Here is a 24308-nt window from a genome sequence, read left to right on the forward strand (position 1 = left end):
ATTAAATTGATTATCAATTATGAACTTGATCAATTTTAAGTATTTTCAAAAGATGCTTGCATCATTTAATCGTTAAACTTTTGAAACTCAAAATAAATACGTTAAATGCTTATTCTAATGCATGATTAGTACATGTAACATAAAACAATAATAAGATAATGTTTGAATTATGCTATTCAATATACAAATTAAAATACTAGTTTATTTACTGTCAATATAATTATTTTACTTTATAAAAAATTGAATAGGGATAACAAGAATCACTTATATAAATGTTTGAAGTAAAACTTTAAATACAATCTCTCGTCAATCTGATTCATTGTACTAAGTTAAACTGAAACAATATATTATTAATCGGTCATGAGTTCGTTCATAAATTCTAATTCTAATTAAAATTCATAATTTATACTTTTATTTTTTCTTGATAACTCATGTATTCATCAGATTTATATTATTTATTATTTTTAAAATATATAGGTCAATAACTTGATAATCCGAACTAAGCAATCTTTTTTTCTCAGGTTAATTTGTTTAATTTTTTTACTTTTTATTCAAAATGGACAATTTTACATATTTTAATATTAAAAATATTAAAATTTTAAAATATTATTGAAATGGACAAGACATGTAAAAGTGGTACAGTTTTAGTATATTTAAACGGAAGATATCTTATCACAAATTAATATTTTAATAAATTTTTAAATTTTTATTTATTTTAATAATTAATACGTGAAATTACACTTTATTAATAATTTTATTTCTTTTCTAAATTCATACCGAATGAAATCAATTAAATTTGAGAGTATAATTATATTACATTGATTATAAATAACAGACTGGCATTATTATCTAATAATAAATGATCACATGCGATAAATTTTTTAACTTTTATAATAGTGATTCTAAATTTCATACTTAAAATACTCCTACCAGTTTACATTTAAAGTTATTCAAAAAGTATTAATAATAACCCTGAAAGATATTTTTTGAAATAGTTTTTCTTATTTTCATGAATGTATATTGTGTAAAAAAAGATAATTTAATGATATGTGAGGAAGAAAAATAATTAATGTTTCAAACATTTTGATTTGACAGTTAAAGGTGGTGTTATTTTGAAAGGACGTTAATTGATTAAGAAAACAATGTTGTTGATAAGGCATGAAAAATGGTTTTTGAATTTTAATTTGAAGATTAAAAGTCTTAAATTTGAGGGAATTCAAATATCTTTGCTCCAAAACTGAATCATCGATAATAGCAATAACATATAAAGAAAATCTGAAAAAGGCCAAATGTGTTAAAGAAAAAGACAAAAAAGGTGTTCTAAGGAATCATGTGATAACCAATGTTCACAATCCCATAAAAGGATGATATTTCTGCAATGAACAAATGGGAAAAAAAGAAAACCTTTCTCTCTCTCTCTTCTTTGGCTTCAAAGTTGGGTTGGTTTGACCCATGAACTGCAACACATTAATTAAAGAGGACCATCGTCACAAGCGATGTGTCCTCTGAGGACAGTTATGCAATTTATATTAAATTCTACAAATTCACACAACTCACTCAGTTTAACATTAAAATAAATATATAAAAACACATTAATTTTTCCCAAATCCCCAAGAAGGAAAACACACACACAATTTCTGTGAAGCTAAGCTTGTGGTTTCTCATTCTCAACCAAAGGTGAAAGAGGAGAGTGAGAGAAGGTGCTCCTCACATCACCACTCTTGCTTCTTCTTTCTTCCTTCCAAACTCCAATGACCCATTTCTTTCTTTTTCATTCTGTTGCAGTTCCTCAGGAAAAGACACCAGCTTCTCTCTTCTGTGGACTGGATCGGGTTCTGGGAATTGAAGCCTAGGTTCAAAAGGGGTTGTGTTGATCTGCACCAAGATGTTTAATTTGCGCTGAAAAATCCGTTCATACGCAAGTCTCGGTTTCGGAGATGAACCAGTTAGTTGAAAGCTCAACGAATGCTCAAAGGGTCTCTAGAGTTCAAGCTCCACTGGTAAATTCAATTGCTATTATTATTTTTTTATTTATCATCGAATTAGTTCTGTTGTTTTGAATCGGATAACTTTTTTCTCCATTCTTTTAGTTTCAGCCTTTTGTGTGTTTGTTGTGATGATAAAAAAAGGTTCAATTTACCAGCTTTGTGTTTTGAGGTTTTGGTTAACCGGAAGTTCTATCTTTCTCTGTTTGTGTCTGGAAGAGAGGCAAAGACCTAAGTTGATTGTAAGTTGTAACTTCCAGTCAATTGGGCAGTGTCTGAACCTCAGAATTCTTAAATGGGAAAAAGCTCTCTTTTATTTCTAGGGCTCTTATGTCTGACCAAGTCAAAGTTAGATCTTAGAAGTCTCTTGCTACCTCAACATACATTGTGTGTGGCTTCCTAGATTCTAATTCCACCTAAGCATGATATACCAGACTAAGAAAATGTACGCAGCTTAACATTTATAGAGTTCCCAACCTCCATCGTCCATATTCCGCACCTTTGACTGAGAATGCTACCATTTTTTTGTTATATACGGGGCTAAATGTTTAGGGGGAAAAGGAGGTTGCTCCATTCGAAGGTCTCATATCACTAGTTTCTCAGCAGGAATGAACCCAAAACCTTTTTGTTGATGCTATTCGTCTTGCTGATTGCAAGTTGTACTTAGCTAGTGTTTTACAAATGGGAAGTGTTAGCCTCCTTACTCCACACCCTTTGGCAGAGATTGTTACAATTTTTTTATTGTGATAAGTTAGTAACAGGGAGGATTTTCTTTGTATGCCTTCTCAGGTGTATTGGGTTTGAAGCTTGAGCATTTGTTGGAACTAGGAACCAACAAGAGAATTTAGGACTCATTCCCTTTTTATTGGGGTGGGGGTGGGGTAGAATATGATTTTTCATTTTCTCTTTTTCTTTGTTCCTCGTGATTATCCATTAAACACTATCAAGTTGGATGCAGAAGACACAAATTAAATTCGTGTTTTATAACTCAACCTTTTTCCTGTTCATACTATTATTGCAACTTCTGCTCATCAATATCAGAATCGGGGGCCTTGTCATTCTCTACCTTTGAAAACTATCATTTATCACAACTCTCGTATATAGTTCCGCTTATCTACGTTTTCCTCCTTATTAGTTTTCTGAACTGTTTTATATTTCCTTTTATTTTGGTTCTCTCATCCCTTGCCCGTAAAGTTAATTAATATTAGTATTTTCTATTAACTTAATTAAAGCACTGGTCGTGATATTCTCTTTTCTGTTAGCTCAATTGAAAAATTAAGCCGAGGGTAGTATCTTCCCTCATCCCTGTTTAATCATTTATTTCACATTGTCACATCCGTTTTTGATCCTTGAAAATTACTGCTTGTCAGTAGTACCCTCAATCATTCTGGAAGTGTTACTTACATGATATGTATGTGTAACAAGTGCAGGGTGCACTTACTTAAAGTTTTCAATGATTTCATTTTTTTTAACTAGGGATTAATTTTTCTGTAATTAATTTTTAAAATTCACATTCAAATTTTTGTTAGATATCTCTCTTATTATATCCTGGTGCACCTTGTTTTCTCTTGAAAAATTCTCTTATAATTCTATGTGTATCATAATGGTACATGTAACACCGTTATTTAAGCCTCAAAAACGAAATCATGTGATTTATTTGATCTTGTTTACTTTTTGCACTAAGCATTTATTGCACGTATTTCAATTCCATTATATTGCACATTTATCCTTTATTTTCTATTTTTCAAAATTTTAGGATTGTTGGACCTAAGGGTTTTGAATAGAAATTTAAGTAGAAGCTGAAGTGTCATGACATTTGTTTGCTTAAGGAATGACAGTATTTGTCCAAAGACAAGCACTGTTTAAGTTTTTTATTGCCGATGGTGGGTCCTGGACTGTCAATGTGCAAACAAGGATTTAAATTTTGGTTTCTTATAAGTTGTTGCAATCAGAGAACAGACCATTCCACCAAAAGAATCAGTGAACAGAGCAGAGCATGTGGGTTGATAGGATTAGGTGGAATGTAACATAGAGAGAGCTTTTTCCATTCAATGATGTTGGGATTTGGTAGAATGTAATGGAACTCAACTTTCCATGTCTTTACAAAAGTGATATCTTCCAAACCATATTTAAGGGGCATGCATACATCTGCAACTAGGTACCATGTCTGTGATATTTTAGAAACATCATTCTTGACTACAGTACCTTCCTATCTTTCTGAATCTCAGTAGGAGATCTTGCTTACAGATGCAAAATATATGTTACTAAGGTGTGTAGTTTTCCTCCCTTGTACACCTGCCTTTTTCTGATATTCCTTTGACTCTTGGACAAGCCTGACCCTCGGCACATCCATTGCAGCAGTCATGGGATTTGTATCATTCTTTACTCGGAGATGTCATCATGTAAATGGTGATTGGTTGTTTCTGTTTCTATGTAGTGTTACAACTTATTGTCCTCTAACTTGTATTAAAATTTTTCTAAAATCATGATTATGAACTTAAACTGTTACTTCTTCACAAATCTGAGTTTGTGAAGTCAAATTCCAGTACGTGTATACGTAGCTGCCCCTTTCTTTTTATTAACCTTGCTTGGTCTTATGATTGTATGATGCATGTGATTGAATCCCTTACTGTTTTTTTATCTCACCATCCCACTTGGAGCATCGAAAATTCCTTGTCTGCATTCATATATAATAATTTTAATACCTAATATGACCTTTCTAGGAAAATAAATTTTTTAGCTTTATAAATTAATAATTTATCGTTTGACAAGTCAACAGATTGCTAAGTTAGTAGTCTGGAAGTTATTTTTTTGCTGAAGAAAACTGTACAAGAACCGTTCAGTTCTATGGAACCTTGAACTGGGGGGAGGAGAAATATGTAAAGCTTGCTGTCTTCTTGTGAATATGCTCTTTTACATTATGCTTATACACACTGACATGGAGAATTTCACAGGTTGACTCTGTTTCTTGCTACTGTAAAGTAGATTCAGGCCTGAAAACAGTAGCTGGGGCAAGGAAATTTGTTCCTGGATCGAAATTATGTATCCAACCTGACATAAACCCAAATGCGCATAGGAGCAAAAACTCACGAAGAGAGAGGACAAGAGTTCAGCCTCCTCTTCTTCCTGGTCTTCCTGATGATCTTGCTATTGCATGTTTGATTCGTGTACCTCGGGTTGAGCATGGTAAACTGCGTTCGGTTTGCAAGAGATGGTATCGTCTCCTGTCTGGAAATTTCTTTTATTCACTCAGGAGAAGTCTTGGAATGGCAGAAGAATGGGTTTATGTGATCAAAAGAGATCGTGATAAAAGAATTTCATTGCATGCTTTCGATCCCATCTACCAACTGTGGCAATCTCTTCCACCTGTTCCTGGGGAATATTCTGAAGCATTGGGATTTGGCTGTGCAGTTCTCAGTGGTTGTCACCTTTACTTATTTGGTGGAAAAGATCCTCTGAAAGGATCTATGAGACGTGTTATTTTCTACAATGCCCGTACCAATAAGTGGCATAGAGCACCAGATATGCTGCGGAAGCGCCATTTGTTTGGTTCTTGTGTAATAAATAACTGTCTCTATGTTGCTGGCGGGGAATGTGAAGGAATCCAAAGAACTCTTCGATCTGCTGAAGTTTACGATCCCAATCGGAACAGATGGAGCTTCATCTCAGAGATGACCACAGCAATGGTGCCCTTTATTGGTGTTGTTCATAATGGGACATGGTTTTTGAAGGGACTTGGATCAAATCGCAATGTCGTATGCGAATCCTATTCACAGGAAACTGATACCTGGACCCCAGTGAGTAATGGAATGGTCGATGGTTGGCGTAATCCTAGCATATCGCTGAATGGACAACTGTATGCACTTGATTGCCAGGATGGGTGCAAGCTCAAAGTGTATGACAGAGCAACTGATTCATGGAAGAAGTTCATCGATAGCAGGCTCCATCTAGGTACGTCTCGAGCCCTTGATGCTGCTGCTCTTGTTCCTCTTAATGGAAAGCTCTGCATTATACGCAACAATATGAGCATTAGTCTTGTTGATGTTTCGAGTCCAAACAGACGCGTGGAAAGCAATCCTCACCTTTGGGAAAATATTGCTGGAAAAGGTCATGTCAGATCTTTAGTTAGAAATTTATGGTCGACTATAGCAGGGCGTGGTAGTTTGAAGAGTCATATTGTTCATTGTCAGGTTCTTCAAGCCTGAGATCCAAACTCCTCTGATGATAATCTTGGCTATACAGTTAGGGAAATTGAAACAGGTTTATCCACTTTCCTGTGTGGAAAGATTGGGCTTCATTGTAAAGATGAGGTGAATTGTTGATTTTGGCTATAGAATGAGGTCATTGCTTTACAACCATGAATAGGGAGCAGATATTGTAAATGTTGCTTCACTCTCAGGCTGTGCCATTTCCTTTCTTTACAATATATTAGGTTGTAAGACATGTTTTTCGGATGTATATGATTCATTAGAAAACATCAAAAAAACATTTCTATCTCTGCTCAAGTTGATTTATTTTAGTAAGCAGGGAGAAGAATCAGTTGATTCCATCTTGTGGCAAAAGCAATTTCAATGTATGATTTGAAAATCAGTTGCTTGTTTTGGAAGAGTAATAGTTTATGCTTGGATAAGATTTTTCCAAAAGCCATAGTGGAAAATTCTTATTGCGAAAGTTGGTGTCTTACAAAATAGAAAACCATGATTCAAAATTCTTATTGAGAGAGAGGTCTATAATTGTTATTTGACCGAACTTTGAGCAAAATTGTTTCCTATGCTACAACTTTGTGAAAGTGGACAGAAAGATGTTGATGCATGACTAGTCTTTTGATTAAAGAGGAATAAAAACACAACATATATAGTGTGTTTGATAGAGATTTTTTTAGAGAGTAATTTATTTTTACAAAGAATTTGAGACCTTTAATGACAACACGTAGAGAATTTTGAAAGAATTTGAAATTTTAAAAATTTATGATGATTATTTGAATACTTAAAATTAAAGAATTTTAAATTTTATTTGTACAGTAAGAATTTTAAATTTTTTCTATTGACATTGATGGAGGTTTCTTTATAGACTAAAACTTCATCATGATTATATTTTTAGTTGAACTTATCAATTTTTTTGTCAATAATGTTATTTCTTAACCAAAGTTGGTAAGATTTTCATTATCAGTAGTATTTTTCAACATATTATATTGAAGTGTTTTTACAATGTTGACTAAATGTATTTTATTGTTAATGTTGGTCAAGAGTACATTAGCCAATTTTTTTTTTCTTGACAACAGTGAGACTATCTTTTCAACTCATTTAAGTCATGTTTTTCACTTAAGGTTGATAAAATATTTTTCTAGAATTATTTTCTTCCAATATAAGTCAAACTTATTTCTTAGTCAATGTTAATCAAGGTTTTCGACAGATGTTTACACGACTTTTTTTAGTGGATGTTAATAGAGTTTTTCGGTTGATCGTTTTTTTTTATTTATGAAAAATGGTTTTTAACGCCTCAAACAACCACTTGGTAATTTATTTTCATGGTAATGTGGTAACAAAAAAGTTACACTTCAATTATAATAATATAATAATATTTTAAATTAAAAAATAAAATAATTTTTTTTAGTGTGTAATTATCATTGTTTTTTTTCATTGATGTCACCAATGCTATTTTTGCTAAAGTTGGTTACATGTTTCTTTCAAACTGAGAATTTGTTTTAGGTGACATTGGTAAAAAAGTAGGTAAAAAAAAATACTGAACGATGATGTCAAAAAAATAATCTTCTTTGTTAACATTAACTACAAATAACCTTGACTTACACCATGTCAGAAAAACCCTTGTTAATGTCTATAAAAACATCTTAGACTTTCACCAAACAATAACCTGGACCAAAATTACATCATCCATAAGAAATTTTTGACATCATCCATACAACAAAATTATAAATTTTAATTACTTTATTAAAAAAATAATAATTAGATATTAGAAGATTTAAGGAAGTAAATTTTAAATTCAACTCAATCTTACAAATTCATAAAATTTTCAGTCACTTATGTATTATAAAATATTTTATTTTCACTCAATTATCATGTACTATAAAATATCTTATTTTCATTCAATTTTTTCATATTAGGTATACTATTTGATATCTAAGTTAGACTAATACCTCAAATAACAACAATTATTTGTCATCATATAAAAAAAAGTAATATTAAAAAAAATACAAAAATATGAAGAAATTAGATAAATAAATTTATTTATGAAAAAAATTCTGTATACACCCACATTTTTTATTTTCACTCACTTATATACTATAAAATATCTTAATATATAATCGATGTAGTGTTTGCAACATTATGCTATGAATTTTTTGGTGAAATTTTCAATCAAAAGTACAGAGAACCTGAACTTTTTCTTAACTACGAAAGAATCTTTCATCACTTTCTTTGGTGTGTGTGAAGTAACAAAACAATCACTATTATTTAGGCAGTGAAGCAATTCCATGAAGCTAAAATCATTCAGCACCTCTGTTTACCATATCGTGAAAACGTCTCAACGAATTTGCTCTCTCAATCTTCAGTTGTTTGCGGAAGTTGTTGATGAATGCATCAGCCATTTTGTTGATGTCTTCTTTCTCATTCTCCATCACTATTTGTCTGCTCATCAACAACCTCTTCCTATCTGCTGAACTTTCATTGTTACTCCTCTTGTTGCTGAAGTTCTTTCCATAATCCATTACAGAAGACAAGGCCAAACTCCAAGCTCAAAGAGAAGAGATTTTGGTTTAGAATGAGTTCTTGGTTCCTCAAACATCAATATTTATACTCACAATCTCAGCATGTGTTTAGCATGGCCAGAAGCCTTATAAAAAAACACATGGAAAGTGAAAACACTTGAAGCGAATGTTTTTGTGTTTGTCTTTTTGTAAATACAAAAGTTGGCATGGTGTGTGGAACCATTTTGTTAATTAAAGTAAGCTCGCTCTCAAATAAAATATTTGAATGAGAACATTGTTAATCACGAAATCTAATCGTGTAAACGCGTTTAATTCTTGGTCAAGATTTGACAAACAAACTATTATATTAAAACTTTAACACCACATGTTACATAATAAAATGCAATCACTCTTTACTTATTTTTCAATCTATTTCTTGGTTAAAAAATAAGTGTATTTCTTGATCAATTTTAAAGACAGAGAGACTACTGGCCAACAATATAAAACACCAAGGATGATTTAAGAAAAATAATAAGAACTAAAATAAATAAATAAATAAGGTAAATTACAAGGATGATAAGTGTATTTAAACTAATTTTAATTACTCTCTTCTAATTTTGTTAACTTATTGAATATTTTATTTTTTGTAACATAAAAAATATGAATAAAATATAATAAACACAAATGAACATTTTCCACCAAAGAATTAAAAAACATTAACTCAAAGAATAAACAACTTACCACTTGTTTCTCCCTATAGATGAGAATTTTTAAAATAAATATAAAATATTATTTTAAAGGTTTTACGTATTATAAAATAAATTCATTTTTCATTTCTCTAAAATACTTTATTTTCTAAGGTTAGAAACCCTTAAACTTTTACATAGGTTCATAATATGGTTTTTCTTCAAATGCACACTTAAAAAATAGCGAAGTTCAGGATAATTTAACCCTATCATATTTTTTATGAGTAGGGTTTTTTATTCTCGTATATCGATATCTTTGTTTCTGTTTTTTTTACGTGTAAGATTTGAGTTGAAATGGTGAAATCTTTACTAGTTAATGTTTGTAGTAAAGTGGTTGGTTCTTTTAATCAAGTTTCATCTGAACAAGTTAGAAAATTCCTAACTTTTCTCATATTTTTTAGGTATTTTTCTCGATTTCAAGTAAGGTAAACTATTTAAATTTAGTTAACTTAAGTTTATTTGAATAAAAACCTAGGTTAGATAAACAATTATGTTTGTTGATGACTTTGGTTAAAATATAATTATTTTAATGCATATTCTTTATTTTTTTGAAATATTTGGTTATTTGTGAAGATGAATTTTTAGAGAATATGAATGAATAGGATACAGTGGTTACTCCTTTTGCCTGTGAAATTTAAATTGAAATAATAATTCTTTTCTAGTCTAAATTAATAGTAAGGTAGTAGTTTCCTTAGAACAAGTTAGGATTTTCATATTATCGTAGATTATGAATCAATTAGACCAAGTGTTTGGTCTTTTACATTTGAGTTAAAAGAATGAATCTTTACTTGTCTAAATTTGTATAGTAAAGTGGTTGGTTTTTTTGTATTATGTTTCTTTAAAGTATGTTAGGAAATCCTAACTTTTCTCGTATTTTTAAACATTTTTCTTAAATAACACAAGATATAAAGTAAGATAATCTATTTAAATATTTTGTTAACTTATTTTAATCTAAATAATCAATGATTAAATTATTTTAACGGGAGACCAAAACAGGTTTATTATGAATCCTAAATTGAAATTCAGAATAGTTTTCTTGAAAAGTTATATATATATATAATCCATTATTTACTCACTACAAAAATATATTAGTTTTTAATTTTTACCATTCTCTATCCATTCTCCTTTATTTCTTATAATTAACAATGGTTAATTTAAAAGTATAAATAAAAAATATTAATTACTATATTTGAGAGAATAATGAATATTTTAAATTAAGATAACTAGTTTTTTTTTTAAAAAACACGGAATTTTAATAAATAATCACGTTAAGATTACCAATTATAATATATATTGAAACTATATGCAGCATAAAAATAATTATTTTCCTTATCTTTTTCTATTCTTACATAATTTAAAACTAAAATAAAATAATTAAATTTAACATTTTACATTCTTGTCAACATTATCGTCTCTGATTTGAACCTCTCTAAATATTATTTTTCTACTTTTAAATCTTTGATGGTTGACTACAAACACTGAACAGTCCTTTGTCCTATCACAGCAATTTAACTGAAGAAGCTCCGAATGTAAACATTTTCTTTACGAAATTAACTGTCTTGGCACCGAATGTGGTAGATCCATCCAACTCCCAAGAGTGAGTCATTAGTGGATAATTATGATCGAACTGCACTGCTTAACTCCTCATTTAGTAAAGAAAATCCGATTTACAACATCAACAGGTAAGGCATAAGCTGGATCTATCGGTTTCACTCCTGCATATTCAAGAAGTGAAAGTCCTGCAGAAAATAACATCAACGTCCCCAGTTTTTAGTATAAAAGGAATAAGAATTTGGAACACGATATAGGCTATCTGAACAGTACTATAAAGGGGGGAAAAGTGAGAGACATGAGAATGCAAAATCTAAAATCTATTAATTCACACATATATGATCACTTAAGCCTTCCAAGCAACTACAAATAAAAATAGAATCATATTAAATATCCATTTCTAATGTAACATTAACATAATAAGCAAGTTGAACCAGTAGGGTTAATCTTATCTGAAACATGAAGCTAGCAACAGAAATTCACAGCGAAGGATTGAAAAATGGTTTTTCATTACTCTTTGGAAAGGGAAGGTGAATGAAGTCACCAAGTTGGGTAATCCCAATGCATGAGAAAGGGAGAGGCAGGGTGGTTCCCGATACTAACCAAGGAAACCCAGATGACAAGATTTTAGCACAACAAATGGAAATAAAAAACAAAAGTAAAAAGACAAGAGGTATTCTACCTGCCACCCCGAAGAATGTATGAAATACATCCACTGCATCATCTGGCCTATCTGAAATCCCACCATTTTCTGTGTCCTTACAGTTTCAATATACAAATTGTTTCAGAAATACTAACCTGACAATAGTTTATGCACGAAATTGTAAACAAAACAAAGAATATGCAGATTTATAAACACCATAAAGAAATTCAACTAACTAACCTGGCAGTCTATGATAAACTTTACAAGCTTCTCCTTACTGATCCAATGAACTCTATCAATCATGGTCAGGCTAGAAAGAACCCACCACGAGTAGCAGACCTGAGATGATCTAAATACCTAGTAAGAGAAATGAGCATCACATAAAGCAATAAATATAAATTTGAAAAGATTTACCCACATCAGGAAGTTTCTCAGGACGCCCATTCAGACCTCCAGATTTAACCTGTCGCTCACATAACCACCAACCCAGTAGGTCCTTGTCAACAAGATCTAGTGACCCCGTTATGGCAAGGGCTCCCACACAACAGAAAACTGACAATAGGAAAATCAAATATTTTAAAAGAATTATATTCCCAGATGATGACGGATGAATTGATGAGTATTATACATACATTGAGTAAGTGACAGAAATTAACAATTTAAGTAAAGATCATGATAATATTACATACTTTGACCAGCATGAGATTCACCACCAGGAGTGCAACCAAAACCACCATCCATATTTTTGCAACTTAAAATGTACTTCACAGCTTTCTCCACATTGATTTTATCCAAGCGGTGTAATATTGATAAACAACAGATAGCAATATATGAGAACCTAAGACAACCAATTCAGTGGATTTTAGTTAAAAATACAGTAGGCTCTTACAGGCTCAATAATGAAAAAGGAACTTAAGAAAAAATACCGCGTATCAACTTCACCCCACATATCCCCTGAAAAGGATCCATCTTCATTTTGCAGGCTGACAATATCTGATATATGTTAAGTGACAAAGATCCAGTATACTTGTTTCACTGCTGTACTTTTTTAGTAACTAATCCATCAAACTCCACTAAAAATCACAATAAAATATTTTCAATGATCTTTCTAAAAAACACATCAAAGTATGAAGGCCAACTAAAGCTACTAATCCTGATAAAAAAACAGAAATATAATATTTTAAAAAAATTGCTAAAAGAACAGAGCTTTTTCTGTATCACAATATTTGTGAATACAGATTATAGGACCTTCAAAATCAGTCAATATGTGTAAGGATACAATTTGTCACCTTATCTACATTAATAACATCCATCTTATCAAAGAGAGCCAACACCTGCACGGCACTTAGTGTATACAGGATGTGCGGGTCATGTCCAACATTTCCACCAAATCCCCCTTCACAACACAATCTCATAAGAAATTAACTATAATACTGATATCGAAAATAATCACAAAGGAAACATTGACCAACCTGACTCATGCTGACAACTCAGCAACCATGAAGTAACCTCTTCAACATCAACGCTATCAAGCTTTCCCAGAAGATCCAGGGCAGTTAATCCCCAATATGCCCCACTCATTCTTAGATGCTCCATTACCACAGATTCAAAATTATCTTTCCTCTGGAAAAATGATGAATGTGTAGAAAGAAAAATTAAAATATCTAACCTTTGAAGCATAAAGAAGAGTTCAAGTCATCCATGTTTCGTGATTATCAACTCAAGACAGTTTTTTTTCAGAAAGAATGTATAAACAGGAAGCAAACCTTTTCAACTGATAATATGTAGCTAACATGTTTCTCAGTTGCCAGCTCTGCCATCTATTCCAACTACAAAATTAGAAAGATTAGAATCGAGTTGCCCACGAGGGTTGCAATAGCTGTGAAATTGCCATAGAAGATAAGGTATTCAGGGATGGAGGTACTTCAAAACATGGTAATCATTGCTAATAACAAAACCACGATCTTATGAAGTTCATATCACCAAAACAAACACCATGTTTATCAGCATCGCCTAACATTCAAATATAGCTGTCAAGAGCAACTGTACTTTATCTATAGTCACCAGATCACACAATTGCAAATTCAGTGCTATATACTCATTCTCCAATTTAAACTATGTTTGATAAATAATTGATTTTAAGAAATAATATCTCAAATTCTACCAGCAAAACAAGCCATTATATCTCTAAACTAAGCTAAATCAAAGACACAAAACATGTTCACAAGAAAAAAAATAAAAACTCTGAACCCTAGCGCACAGTCTCACTCAGTACAACAACAATAAAATCCACATAAACAGGGTTCCATTTGATTTACTTTGACGATTCTGATGGCAAAGGAAGAAAAACGAGCGTGGATGGTTTTTGAAGAATACAGAGTAGAGTGAGTGACTTACCGGAAATGGCGCAGTCGCAGATTCGTCGTCAAACGGAAAATGAATGAAGAGGCACAGACAATGAAAGAGGCTGCTTCAACATATATTCACTAATTTAAAATAGATCAAAAAATAATTAGGGGTGTTTCATTGCATTTTTTATATAAAAAAGCATCCTACCAAATATGTTATTAAATCTGAATAAATAAAACTGGTTTTATTTTTAATTCACTTTAATATATTTTAATCTAAATTAACTTTTATTATATGATTATCACTGTGAATCATGATAGATCAATCTATATATGTGATGATATTTATTGGATGTGAATCACGATAGATCATTAATCTCATTTATTACTTTACAAATATAGATAATAAACATATGAACCTAACTTAAATGAGATTTTCTAATGACTAATACTACCTTATAATGTTGGAAAATCTTAAGAAATAAATAAATATTTTTTTGACCTAAGATTATTATATAATTAACAAGTTATGTATTACATTTTAATTTCACATCTAATGCTTTCGAACACGAATATTAAATATAATTATATGTTTACGAGATTAATGATTATTAAAGAAATTATAGGATGAATTAAAGAAGAAAAATGTATTTGATATTAAGTTATTGGGTTTTGACATTATATTGATTTAAATTTGTAAAGGATGAAAGAAAATATCATGTTATTTAAGTAAAATGGTATTACGTAATGCTATCCGGACAATAAGCATTAGTTTTAGATACTCAATTTTAATTTATATATTTTATAATCTTTGTAAAGAAACCAATATTTAGTTATTAAATTAGAAAACATAATATAATTAAATAAATAAATAATTTAAATGAAATATTAACACATATAACTAATATACAAAATATTTTAGTTGAAATATTTGATATACATATGTATAGTATTGTTATTTTTAATTGATTTGTTAGAAAATATATATAGCTTTAAAATATTTGTTTATATTTAAATGTTATATACTAACAAATTATATTTAAAATCTCATTTTAAAATAAAAGGATAGTCTAGAAAAATTATCGAGTGCAACAAATTAAACTCTAAAACTGTACATGGACCAGCCTAAACTTGTTTTAACATATTAAAAATAAAACCAGTTTTATTTATTCACATTTATAACATATATGGTAGAACGTTTTTTATATATTTTAAATTAATGAATATATGTTGAAGCAGCCTCTTCCATTGTCTCTGCCTCTTCATTCTCCGTTTGACACGAACCTGCAACTGCGCCGTTACCGGTAACTCACTAACTCTAATCTGTATTCTTCAGAAACCATTCACGCAACTCATTTTTCTCCCTTTGCCATCAGATTCGCTAAAGTTAATCAAATGGAACCCTGTTTATGTGGATTTTATTGTTTTTGTACTGAGTGAGGTTATGCTCTAGGGTTCAGAGTTTTTTTTTTTTTTCTTGTGAACATGTTTTGTGTCTTTGATTCAGCTTAGTTTAGAGATATAATGACTTGTTTTGCACACGAAACCGAACTGAGAACTCTTTCTCTTAGACTCTTCTTCTCGACCCCTCTATATCTGCTCCTACTTTGGTGTTCTGTATGTTTTGCTGATTATGATTTGTGAGTGCTCTATATTTATACCATTGTTTTTATTATAATGATATATGATAGTACTGAGTCTTGTATCTGCTAGGTTTTAAGTTGCATGATGTGCAAGTGCCTTACCATGTGAGGTGGAATAAAATGTTTAAATGATCTTTATCAAAATGTTTGAGTTCACTGCACCTAAGTTCTTTTGTTTCTCTGAAAGAAGACAATATTTTATGAATGCTGGTAATTGGTGGTGGTTTGTTGCTCTGCTAGTAAACTTAATGGACTTATTATGCTTGTGTAGTCTTAGAATTTCGCATCATTTTGTGAAATAAAAAATCTGTTACGCAGTATGTGAAATAAACATTGCACTATTTAAAATCCAAATGTCAAGTAACCGAGTTCATATATTGTTTACTAGCAAAACATGAGCGTTTCAATTAGTTGTAAAGATTTTACCCTGAAAGAGTGATTTTATCAAGAGTGATTTTATCGATTCAAGAGTGGTTTTATCGAATAAACTGAGCACTGTAGAAAGCTCAAACACTTTAGTTTCTTCACCGCCACTCTTCATCTCTCTCAAAAACCACAAACAAAAAACACAAACTGCAAAGGTCAAAATGGAGGCCAAAATGGTTTTTTGAGTGAGTTCTAGGGTCCATTGATTTGGAGAGAGGATATTGGTCAGTCAGACTACCTCCACAAGCAAGGCTAGGAGGTGGAAGACATTGTGATTGGTTCGGTATTCTAGGTCAAGTGTGCTTCTGCTTTAGTCTATTTGAGATTCTGAGAGGGGTAAACTTCTCTGGATGTATTCACTACCTTTTAATCCCTTGTATAGTTTTTGCTTTGCATAGTTTTCCCCTTTGTCGATTGTATTTGCCTGGTAAACTAGACTTGTGTATGTTTAAATATTTATGTTTTTGGCTGGGCTGTTGTGTGGAGCTGAATTGCTAGTACGATAGCACATCACTTTGGGTTATTGGATATAAATTTAGAGAGTTAAGATTTTAGAAATTTTTCTTGTTTGAAATAAAATGTAATGATATATGTTTTTGCATTAATCTGAGCTTGCATAACTTTTATCCTGTAAGATATCAAGATGCTGAAATCAGTGCGGACGAAAGCATCCTGTGATCAGTTCTGTTGTTACAAACTTAAATCCATTTCTGGTCCTCATTATAACACAATTGTGCAATTTTAGTCCTTATAAAAATTTAATTGCATCTAGTTCGGTTTTTTAAAGTCAAGCAATTTTGATCTACTATTAATATGTCATCCAATTGCTAACAAAAATGCTAATGTGTTCATCTATAATCAGTGTTAAATTTAGTTCATAAACCTATTAATATTCTACATAAACCGGTACTGGCATTGTTATCACTGATGGACACATCAATATTTTGTTAGTGATTGGATGATCCATTAACAGTAGATCAAATTGTTTAATTTTGGAAAACTCAAGGATCAAATGGACAGATTAAATATTTAAAGGGATTAATACAGTACATTCACGAGACTGCAAGGACCAAAAATAAATTTAAGCCTTGATTATAAAAATAAAATGTTAATGGTATATGCTTTTACATTAATCTGAATTTATATTTATCCCCATTAGATGCAAAGATGTTGAAATTAATAGTGCTGATGTTATTTGCTTCAACATAAGGCTGTCATTGAGTTTATATCTTGGTGCATATTCTCCGACATCTGAAAGATGCAACTTTATGCATTACATTCTGGACTAGCCAAAATTGTATATTTAAAAATGGTGTTATTCTTCCTTGAACACCTGTTATCTGATGCAAATAGGTTGCTAAATGGATTGACTAGCGACAATTATATATTTAGAAAAATAGTGTTATTCTTCCTTGAACACCTGTTTTCTGGTGCAAGTAGGTAGCTAAATTATCGACTGGCCCTCAGCATGAAAAATAGTGCTGAACTTGTATTCTGTTAGATTGTGCAAAACTGATCATTGGGGGTTCAGCTTTCAGCTTTGTAGCGATAGTAGTTAATTATTTTATAATGTCTAAGTTGAATTATGTGATTGCTTATTTAAAGCTAATCTCTGCTTACAGGTGCGAATAAACTACTTGAGCTCCTTTAAGCATTAATTAGTAACAATAACAAGATACTTTGATCAACATTTACTCTGTAAGTTCTTGTTCCCTTTCGTTTTTCATCTCCAATCTTAAATGCTGTTGAAATGGATTAATGCATATTAAAATTAGTCTATAGTAAGAATCTTATTTTACCTCTGAATATACTGATTAAGCACCAAAGGGAGTTACTATCTCAAATTATCTAAGCAGACTAGCTAAGGCCATTTCAAGTTATGAGAGTTTTATGTTAGTTTTCAGTCTATGTTGGTAAGAAAATACTTGAGACATGATTGCTCTCTCTGTCCATCTCCCTTCTTTTTTCTTGTTTTGTATATATAGCTAAGATCTTGTTTTTTCTTATAGTGAGCTGGCCACGGGGATGGACTAAGGCCGGCCCATTTGACAAGTGGGTTCAATCAGTTTTTTTTTTAAATGGACTGGTTCATGGGCTGGTCCTAGCCATTTGGCTCTAGGGGCTTATTATGTTGTGGACCTTTTTGTCCTATGTGCTTTTTGATCTGGCCCTTTGGGCCAGTGTTGAATTGGGGCTAGGCCTTGCTCAGTTGTCTGCAATACGCAATAACAAATGTATATCCAACACTGTTTTGTATGCCTCCTACACGTATTCATGAAATGATGGAGATGGGGTTTTTATTTAATTGTCTCTTCAAAAGGTTTTGGGGACAGTTGATACTCTTCCCATTCTCCCAATATCTTCCGCTTTTTTCTAATGTTATTTTATTTTCAATTTGTCTTTCCTCAGATTATGTTAACTCCCACATAATGACTACAAGGAGAGTCTCATCAGTTACTGTTAGTTCTCTTTTGAAGTTGCGCAAACAATGTTCTCCACAACACATTGCAGACTGTATCAAATGCCTGAATACATTGAGGGCTATGAGCACTGCTGTTGAAAGGACTGATTTTCAGTTTTCTGGTGGTCATCAAAATGATGACTCTTTAGGTTACCAGCAAAGTCATGTTGGGTTTTATGAGGAAAGCTGGAAGAAGGCTGATACTAATGAGCTTTTGAATAAGCAAAGACCTGATTATGTTGCCCAAGCAAATGCAGGTCAGTCTTATTGCAATAATCATACAAGTTTGGGGCAAAATTCTTATGGAGCTCGTCAGATGGCAGATGTAGGCCATATAAATGTGCCCACAAACATTAGGAATAATTTGGTGGGACATAATGGAAGTGTCAATGGATACTTTGGTCAAGACAACATGAAAATGCAACAAGTTGAGCTTGGCATTGATAATGCACAGGCCTCTGGGATGCATCCAAATGCATTTGTTGATAATCATGGTTGGCCACAAGATCCTGGACAAAGGATGCAGTCTCCCAATGCATATAGTTCACCTGGGCCTTTAGAATCACAGGGAAATCTTAGAGGGGGCTTAAATAAAAACATTGATGGTTTTCAGTTGCCATCAACTGTTCCATACAGACGGGGTAATGAAATGCGTCAACAGTACGCAAGTTCTGGACAGTTTCAGCAGAGTCTAAAAGATGGTCAATATTCTCCAAACTTTAATATTGCACAAAGATCAGTGGTTGGCCCTCATCTATCGAATAATGCAAATCCTGATGGTGAATCCACTGAGGCATCTAATGATGGTCCATATAGAGGTACACTTGAGGAACTTGATAGTTTCTGCACAGAGGGTAAAGTGAAGGAAGCAGTTGAAGTTTTGGAATTACTGGAAAAACAACTTATTCCTGTGGATTTGCCTCGGTGTTTGCAATTAATGCACCAATGTGGGGAGACTAAATCTCTTGAAGAGGCGAAAATTGTACACAGACATGCTTTACAACATCTGTCACCTCTCCATGTCAGCACTTATAATAGAATATTAGAGATGTATTTAGAATGTGGTTCTGTAGATGATGCTCTCAACATTTTCAACAATATGCCAGAGCGCAATTTGACTACCTGGGATACTATGATAACTCAGCTTGCAAAGAATGGGTTTGCAGAAGATTCAATTGATCTATTTACTCAATTTAAAAACTTGGGACTTAAACCTGATGGGCAGATGTTCATTGGAGTTCTATCTGCATGTAGTGTGCTGGGAGATATTGATGAGGGAATGCTGCACTTTGAATCCATGAGCAGAGATTATGGCATTATGCCATCAATGGCTCATTTTGTCAGTGTAGTAGACATGATCGGCAGCACTGGGCATCTGGATGAAGCCTTTGAGTTCATTGAGAAGATGACAATGGAGCCAAATGCTGATATATGGGAGACTTTGATGAATCTCTGTAGAGTTCATGGGAACACTGGCCTGGGGGATCTCTGTGCAGAGCTACTTGAGCAGCTAGATTCATCACGTTTAAGTGATCAGTCAAAGGCTGGCCTTGTACCTGTAAAAGCCTTGGACTTGACAAAAGAGAGAGAAAAAAAGTTAGCAAGCAAAAATCTGCTTGAAGTAAGAAGTCGTGTCCATGAATATCGAGCAGGAGATACATCTCATCCTGAAAATGATAAGATATATGCCTTGCTGAGAGGTCTAAAGTCACAAATGAAAGAAGCTGGCTATATTCCGGAAACAAAATTTGTGTTGCATGACATAGACCAAGAAGGCAAAGAAGAAGCTCTTCTTGCCCACAGTGAGAGACTTGCTGTTGCTTATGGTCTCCTCAGCAGCTCTGCTCGCTCTCCAATCAGGGTTATTAAGAACCTCCGTGTTTGTGGTGATTGCCACACAGCCCTGAAGATTATTTCTAAGCTTGTAGGTAGAGAACTCATTATCCGAGATGCAAAAAGGTTCCACCATTTTAAAGACGGGCTATGCTCCTGCCGGGATTATTGGTGAACATGGACTTAGGTACTGCTTGCCTCTTATTATTATTATTTTTTTTCCTTTGTTATTTGTTGGTTGCAAATGAATATATAGGAACTGAAATGACTGCATTTTGGGTAAGCATATTTTTGTACTGCCGATGTACTTAAGTTCAACTTACATGAAACGTAACCACCCTCTCTGCACATACCCACTCTCTCTGCACATACCCACTCTCTCTGCTCATACATCCCATGGTTGTTGTTCAATGTATTGTGTGCTTAGTTTCTAGAGTATGTACCATATCCAACTACGCTGTGAAATTTGCCAGTAAAACTCCAGCCTAGAGGTAGTTTATTGCAGCTATACCTTTCCTAAGCTGACTAAATTGTTAAGATGATAAAACTCTGAATGCTTTGGTAAAACCAGAGAGTTATGACAGGTGTTAATATATCCTTATTCTTAATGTTGCTTCCTAAAATATACCAAAATTAGATTTTAATTTTCATATCCGCAAGTTGCAGTTGCAATTCGTATTTGGGTTTACAATGAAAAGTGGAGCTGAGGCCAAGTTAATTAACTTAAACAAATGTAAAGTATTGACTCTTAATTGTTGATCCTTCCCTTTTTTCTTAAGAACAGGCAACATTATGATTTAAGAGAGAAGTATACTAATAGTTTTTATGTATAGCTGGTGGACTGTTGCATGGTTGATGGTGGGTCCATTCACCCTACAATTTCCGTCTCTGATGTAGAAAACTGTCTTAGGGAAATGAAAAAAATTAAATCCTTCAATCCCAAGTGCAAAACACTTGTCAAAGGGACTGTTCATTTGGCCATTGGACATGGAATAATCATTCAGCCTTGTCCTGTACATCATTTGAATCCCGGGCAAATGCTTGACTACTCCATGTTGTTTTACTTTAACCTGTAGTGGATCAACCTGTCTGTCTATTTTTTTTATGTAATATAAGGACTTGTTCCAGGGCATTTGTTTGTCATTTTAGAATATCAATTTGTGGATTACTATGATGTTCTCTTAACCGTATATCGTATTTCACCTTTGATATTTTCGTCAACCGTGTTATGAAGCAAAATTGGGGAAAGCCTCACAAGAATTTTTTATGTAGGTGTATCCTGGCTACCAAATGGATTGAATAGCATGGATGCCGCTAAACCCCTCAAGACTGCTCATAGGGGATATTGTTCATATATGTCATGGTCACTAAATTAAAATCGAACATTATATCCACGAGGAGATTGGAATTTTGTTTAACCAGACTCTTCCTTACTAAATCAAGCAGTGGCACATGTATGCAGGTTGCAACATGCATTATTCTTTATGGGTAGTTTTATATAATTGGTCATTCTAGATATAAATTATTATTGCTCTCGAGACAAGGGAAAAGTTGATGTACTTTCAGAGAACTTTATTGACTGTCAATATTTCAAAATTCAAATAATCGGAGTTATTATTCTAACCTTGTTTTTGCCTTGCTTGTCTCTTCTCTGTGAAAGTTTTTGCTGGTATGCGTTTAGGATTGTTCGTGGGTGGGGTTCCCCTTTTGCAAAATAGCCAATCATGCAGAAGGAATAATGAGGTTTCTCTCGTGACAGCAAGTTAATGTCAGTTGAATAGGGAGTGGGTAAGATGTACTTTAGTAGGTACATTGGCACAACCACGTGAGATTGTTGTTCTAGCAACATACAAACTCGCTTTAGGCATGGAAGCAGGTCCAGGGAAATTATTTCAGGTCCAATGGAAGGCTCCAGTAGTTAGGTCTTTCAAGAGAAAGGGAGAGAAGAAGGGATAAGATGGAAAAATAGTGCAGCATAATTTATAGGCCATGTGGAAGAACTCATTTTTGGTAATGTGGTTTCACTAGTGTCACATAATTTAAGAACCCTTAATTCCTCACTCATTTTTAATGTGGGTTCCATAGTTATTAACTTTCAAATGTATCTTTCTCCCTCCTTTCTCACTTGCTTTTCATAAATAAGCAATTTTTTAGAGCTTTTGTACAAGAAACCCAACCCAACCCTAGATGACAAAAATTTGTTGCCGTTAATTATATATTTTAATTAGATTTATCAAATTGGAGTTATTATTAATAAGATTAATTTTTAAAATTTTGTTAAACCTTATTTAAATTTACTGTTTAGAAAAAATAAATTTATTTGTATTAATATTTTATTGCGTAATTTAATTTAAATTGTACTTTAAAATTAATTATTTTTAATCTAAATTTATATTTAAGAAAACTTAATTTTAAATAATTTTATTTAAAATGAAAATAAATATGATTTCCTACATCCAGTTCATGTTATTTGATGTAATTTTTTTAAATAAAGATAAAATTCTTATTTTAAGAACCTATATAAGAAATTGGAGTTGAGGGGACAATTTATGTCTTAAAATTCACAAGTTAAATATGTGATTTGATGGAATTTTTTAACTTTTCTAAAGATCTTTGTGTATTTAATGTTTAATGAAGTCGTATGATGGAATTTTACCAATAAAATCGACATTGATTATTTATGGCTGCACGCACTTAATATTTTTGGTAAGGAAAATTTTTGGTTAACACTCAAATAGTAAATAACATACCTTTCACATCCAATTATAATAATATAATAATATTTTAAATTAAAAAATAAAATAAATATAATTAAAATAATAATTTATTGATATATAGAATGGATGTGTATTAGTGTTTGTGGTTTCAAAGTATCACCACCCTTTGGTAATGGTGATAAAATAATTCATTTATCATCACTCATGGGTTGGTTCATAGTTAAATCTATCTAACTCATCCATTATACCCATAAATATATTTAAATTTATCATTTTAATTTTATAAATGCTTAATCGTTTATCAATATTGTTTCTAAAAATTCAATAAATAATCTTTTCAAAACTTAATGGATTTACATTGAGTCAACCAATTCTTTTCTTGATTAAATCTGCCTTAAATGTATCGTTTTTTAAAATTTTGAATTTTTTTTAAAAATATTTTTATGGATGAATTTCTACCATAAAAAGTGGTAATAGATTAATTGAATTTTTATTGAATGGATTAAATTGAATTGTTTCTTTTATTAAATTTATAATTGATCAAAATAAATTAATATTTTTTTTATCCAAATTATTATAATTTAAAATAAAGTTTATTAAATCTAAATGAGTAAGGTGGGATTTTTGCTTCCACTTGTATATTGTAAGGATTTTCAACACATTTTCTCATATAGAAGGGGACATTGTAAATAGAAATCAAGGTGTTCGATAATTCTAATTAGTTCTAATACCATATTAAGGTAGTGAAATTTAAAACTAACTCGACCTCACAAAACTAACTCAGTAGTGTGAGGTTTATTCCACTTATATATTATAAATCAATGTGAGATTTCAATTTTATTAGAATAAAAAATATAATTAGATATTATATAAATTATAATCTATTATTATTATTATTATTATTATTTTCATCTTGTTAGTATGTTTGTTATTATATATAACCTTCTTTTTTATGCAAACTACATCCATATTAATTTAATGAATTATTTGATTTCCTTTTTTCCTTAATATGGTTTACTACCGGGGTCATTAGATCAAGAAGTCATTGACCGAATCACCGTTAATCGCATACATTTTAGCTTGCATGCTGAGTACTCGACTTCTCAGCCCGGAAGGACATGATTAAGTCCATGGTAATTAGAAAGTAAAAGTTGATTACACATTTAAAGCGTTAATCCTTCTTTGGGGAAGAGCTCGTTGAAAAACTATTAAATAGGAGGGGGTCTTTAAGGTAAAAGGTAATGTTATTTTA

General features: G+C 31.9%; 3 protein-coding genes across 4 annotated transcripts; 2 read left to right on the plus strand and 1 right to left on the minus strand.

Annotated features, from left to right (window-relative positions):
• Nucleotides 1-1362: 1362 nt before the first annotated feature.
• On the plus strand, nt 1363-6575 carry LOC137812101 (Galactose oxidase/kelch repeat superfamily protein). The gene is made up of 3 exons (XM_068613995.2): nt 1363-1700; nt 1786-2000; nt 4940-6575. The coding sequence occupies exons 2-3, from the start codon at nt 1938-1940 to the stop codon at nt 6188-6190; spliced, it is 1314 nt and encodes a 437-aa protein (XP_068470096.2). The 5' UTR covers nt 1363-1700; nt 1786-1937; the 3' UTR covers nt 6191-6575.
• Nucleotides 6576-10787: 4212 nt separating this feature from the next.
• RGTB1 (RAB geranylgeranyl transferase beta subunit 1) lies at nt 10788-14137 on the minus strand. 2 transcript variants are annotated; one of them, XR_011081233.2, is made up of 10 exons: nt 14026-14137; nt 13395-13457; nt 13101-13251; nt 12908-13024; nt 12555-12621; nt 12318-12466; nt 12047-12180; nt 11869-11967; nt 11668-11783; nt 10788-11173 (listed from the first exon to the last, which is right to left on the minus strand). XR_011081233.2 is itself a non-coding variant. In XM_068613992.2 (10 exons), the coding sequence occupies exons 2-10, from the start codon at nt 13446-13448 to the stop codon at nt 11079-11081; spliced, it is 942 nt and encodes a 313-aa protein (XP_068470093.1). In that variant the 5' UTR covers nt 13449-13457; nt 14026-14137; the 3' UTR covers nt 10788-11078. The 2 variants fall into 2 exon arrangements, 1 of the variants encoding a protein (XP_068470093.1); XM_068613992.2 differs by having other exon boundaries at nt 11668-11743.
• A 1029-nt stretch (nt 14138-15166) lies between these two features.
• Nucleotides 15167-21962, plus strand: LOC137812100 (pentatricopeptide repeat-containing protein At2g34370, mitochondrial). Its single transcript, XM_068613993.2, has 4 exons — nt 15167-15280; nt 17668-17743; nt 18455-20526; nt 21612-21962. The coding sequence occupies exon 3, from the start codon at nt 18475-18477 to the stop codon at nt 20512-20514; it is 2040 nt and encodes a 679-aa protein (XP_068470094.1). The 5' UTR covers nt 15167-15280; nt 17668-17743; nt 18455-18474; the 3' UTR covers nt 20515-20526; nt 21612-21962.
• The last annotated feature ends 2346 nt before the right edge of the window (nt 21963-24308 follow it).

The sequence above is a fragment of the Phaseolus vulgaris genome, chromosome 2 (assembly GCF_051622355.1).
Source record: "Phaseolus vulgaris cultivar YP4 chromosome 2, ASM5162235v1, whole genome shotgun sequence".
NCBI lineage: Eukaryota > Viridiplantae > Streptophyta > Magnoliopsida > Fabales > Fabaceae > Phaseolus > Phaseolus vulgaris.

Bases quoted from the DNA above. Each gene is read 5' to 3' on its own strand.
- RGTB1 (XM_068613992.2), bottom strand. From the start codon at position 13,448: ATGGCAGAGCTGGCAACTGAGAAACATGTTAGCTACATATTATCAGTT. The intron at 12,622-12,907 runs GTATCCTTACAC...AACATATATCAG, and splicing joins TGTAGATAAGGTGACAAATT to ATATTGTCAGCCTGCAAAAT. The intron at 12,181-12,317 runs GTATGTAATATT...TCCTATTGTCAG, and splicing joins TGAATCTCATGCTGGTCAAA to TTTTCTGTTGTGTGGGAGCC.
- LOC137812100 (XM_068613993.2), top strand. From the start codon at position 18,475: ATGACTACAAGGAGAGTCTCATCAGTTACTGTTAGTTCTCTTTTGAAG.
- LOC137812101 (XM_068613995.2), top strand. From the start codon at position 1,938: ATGAACCAGTTAGTTGAAAGCTCAACGAATGCTCAAAGGGTCTCTAGA. The intron at 2,001-4,939 runs GTAAATTCAATT...AGAATTTCACAG, and splicing joins CTAGAGTTCAAGCTCCACTG to GTTGACTCTGTTTCTTGCTA.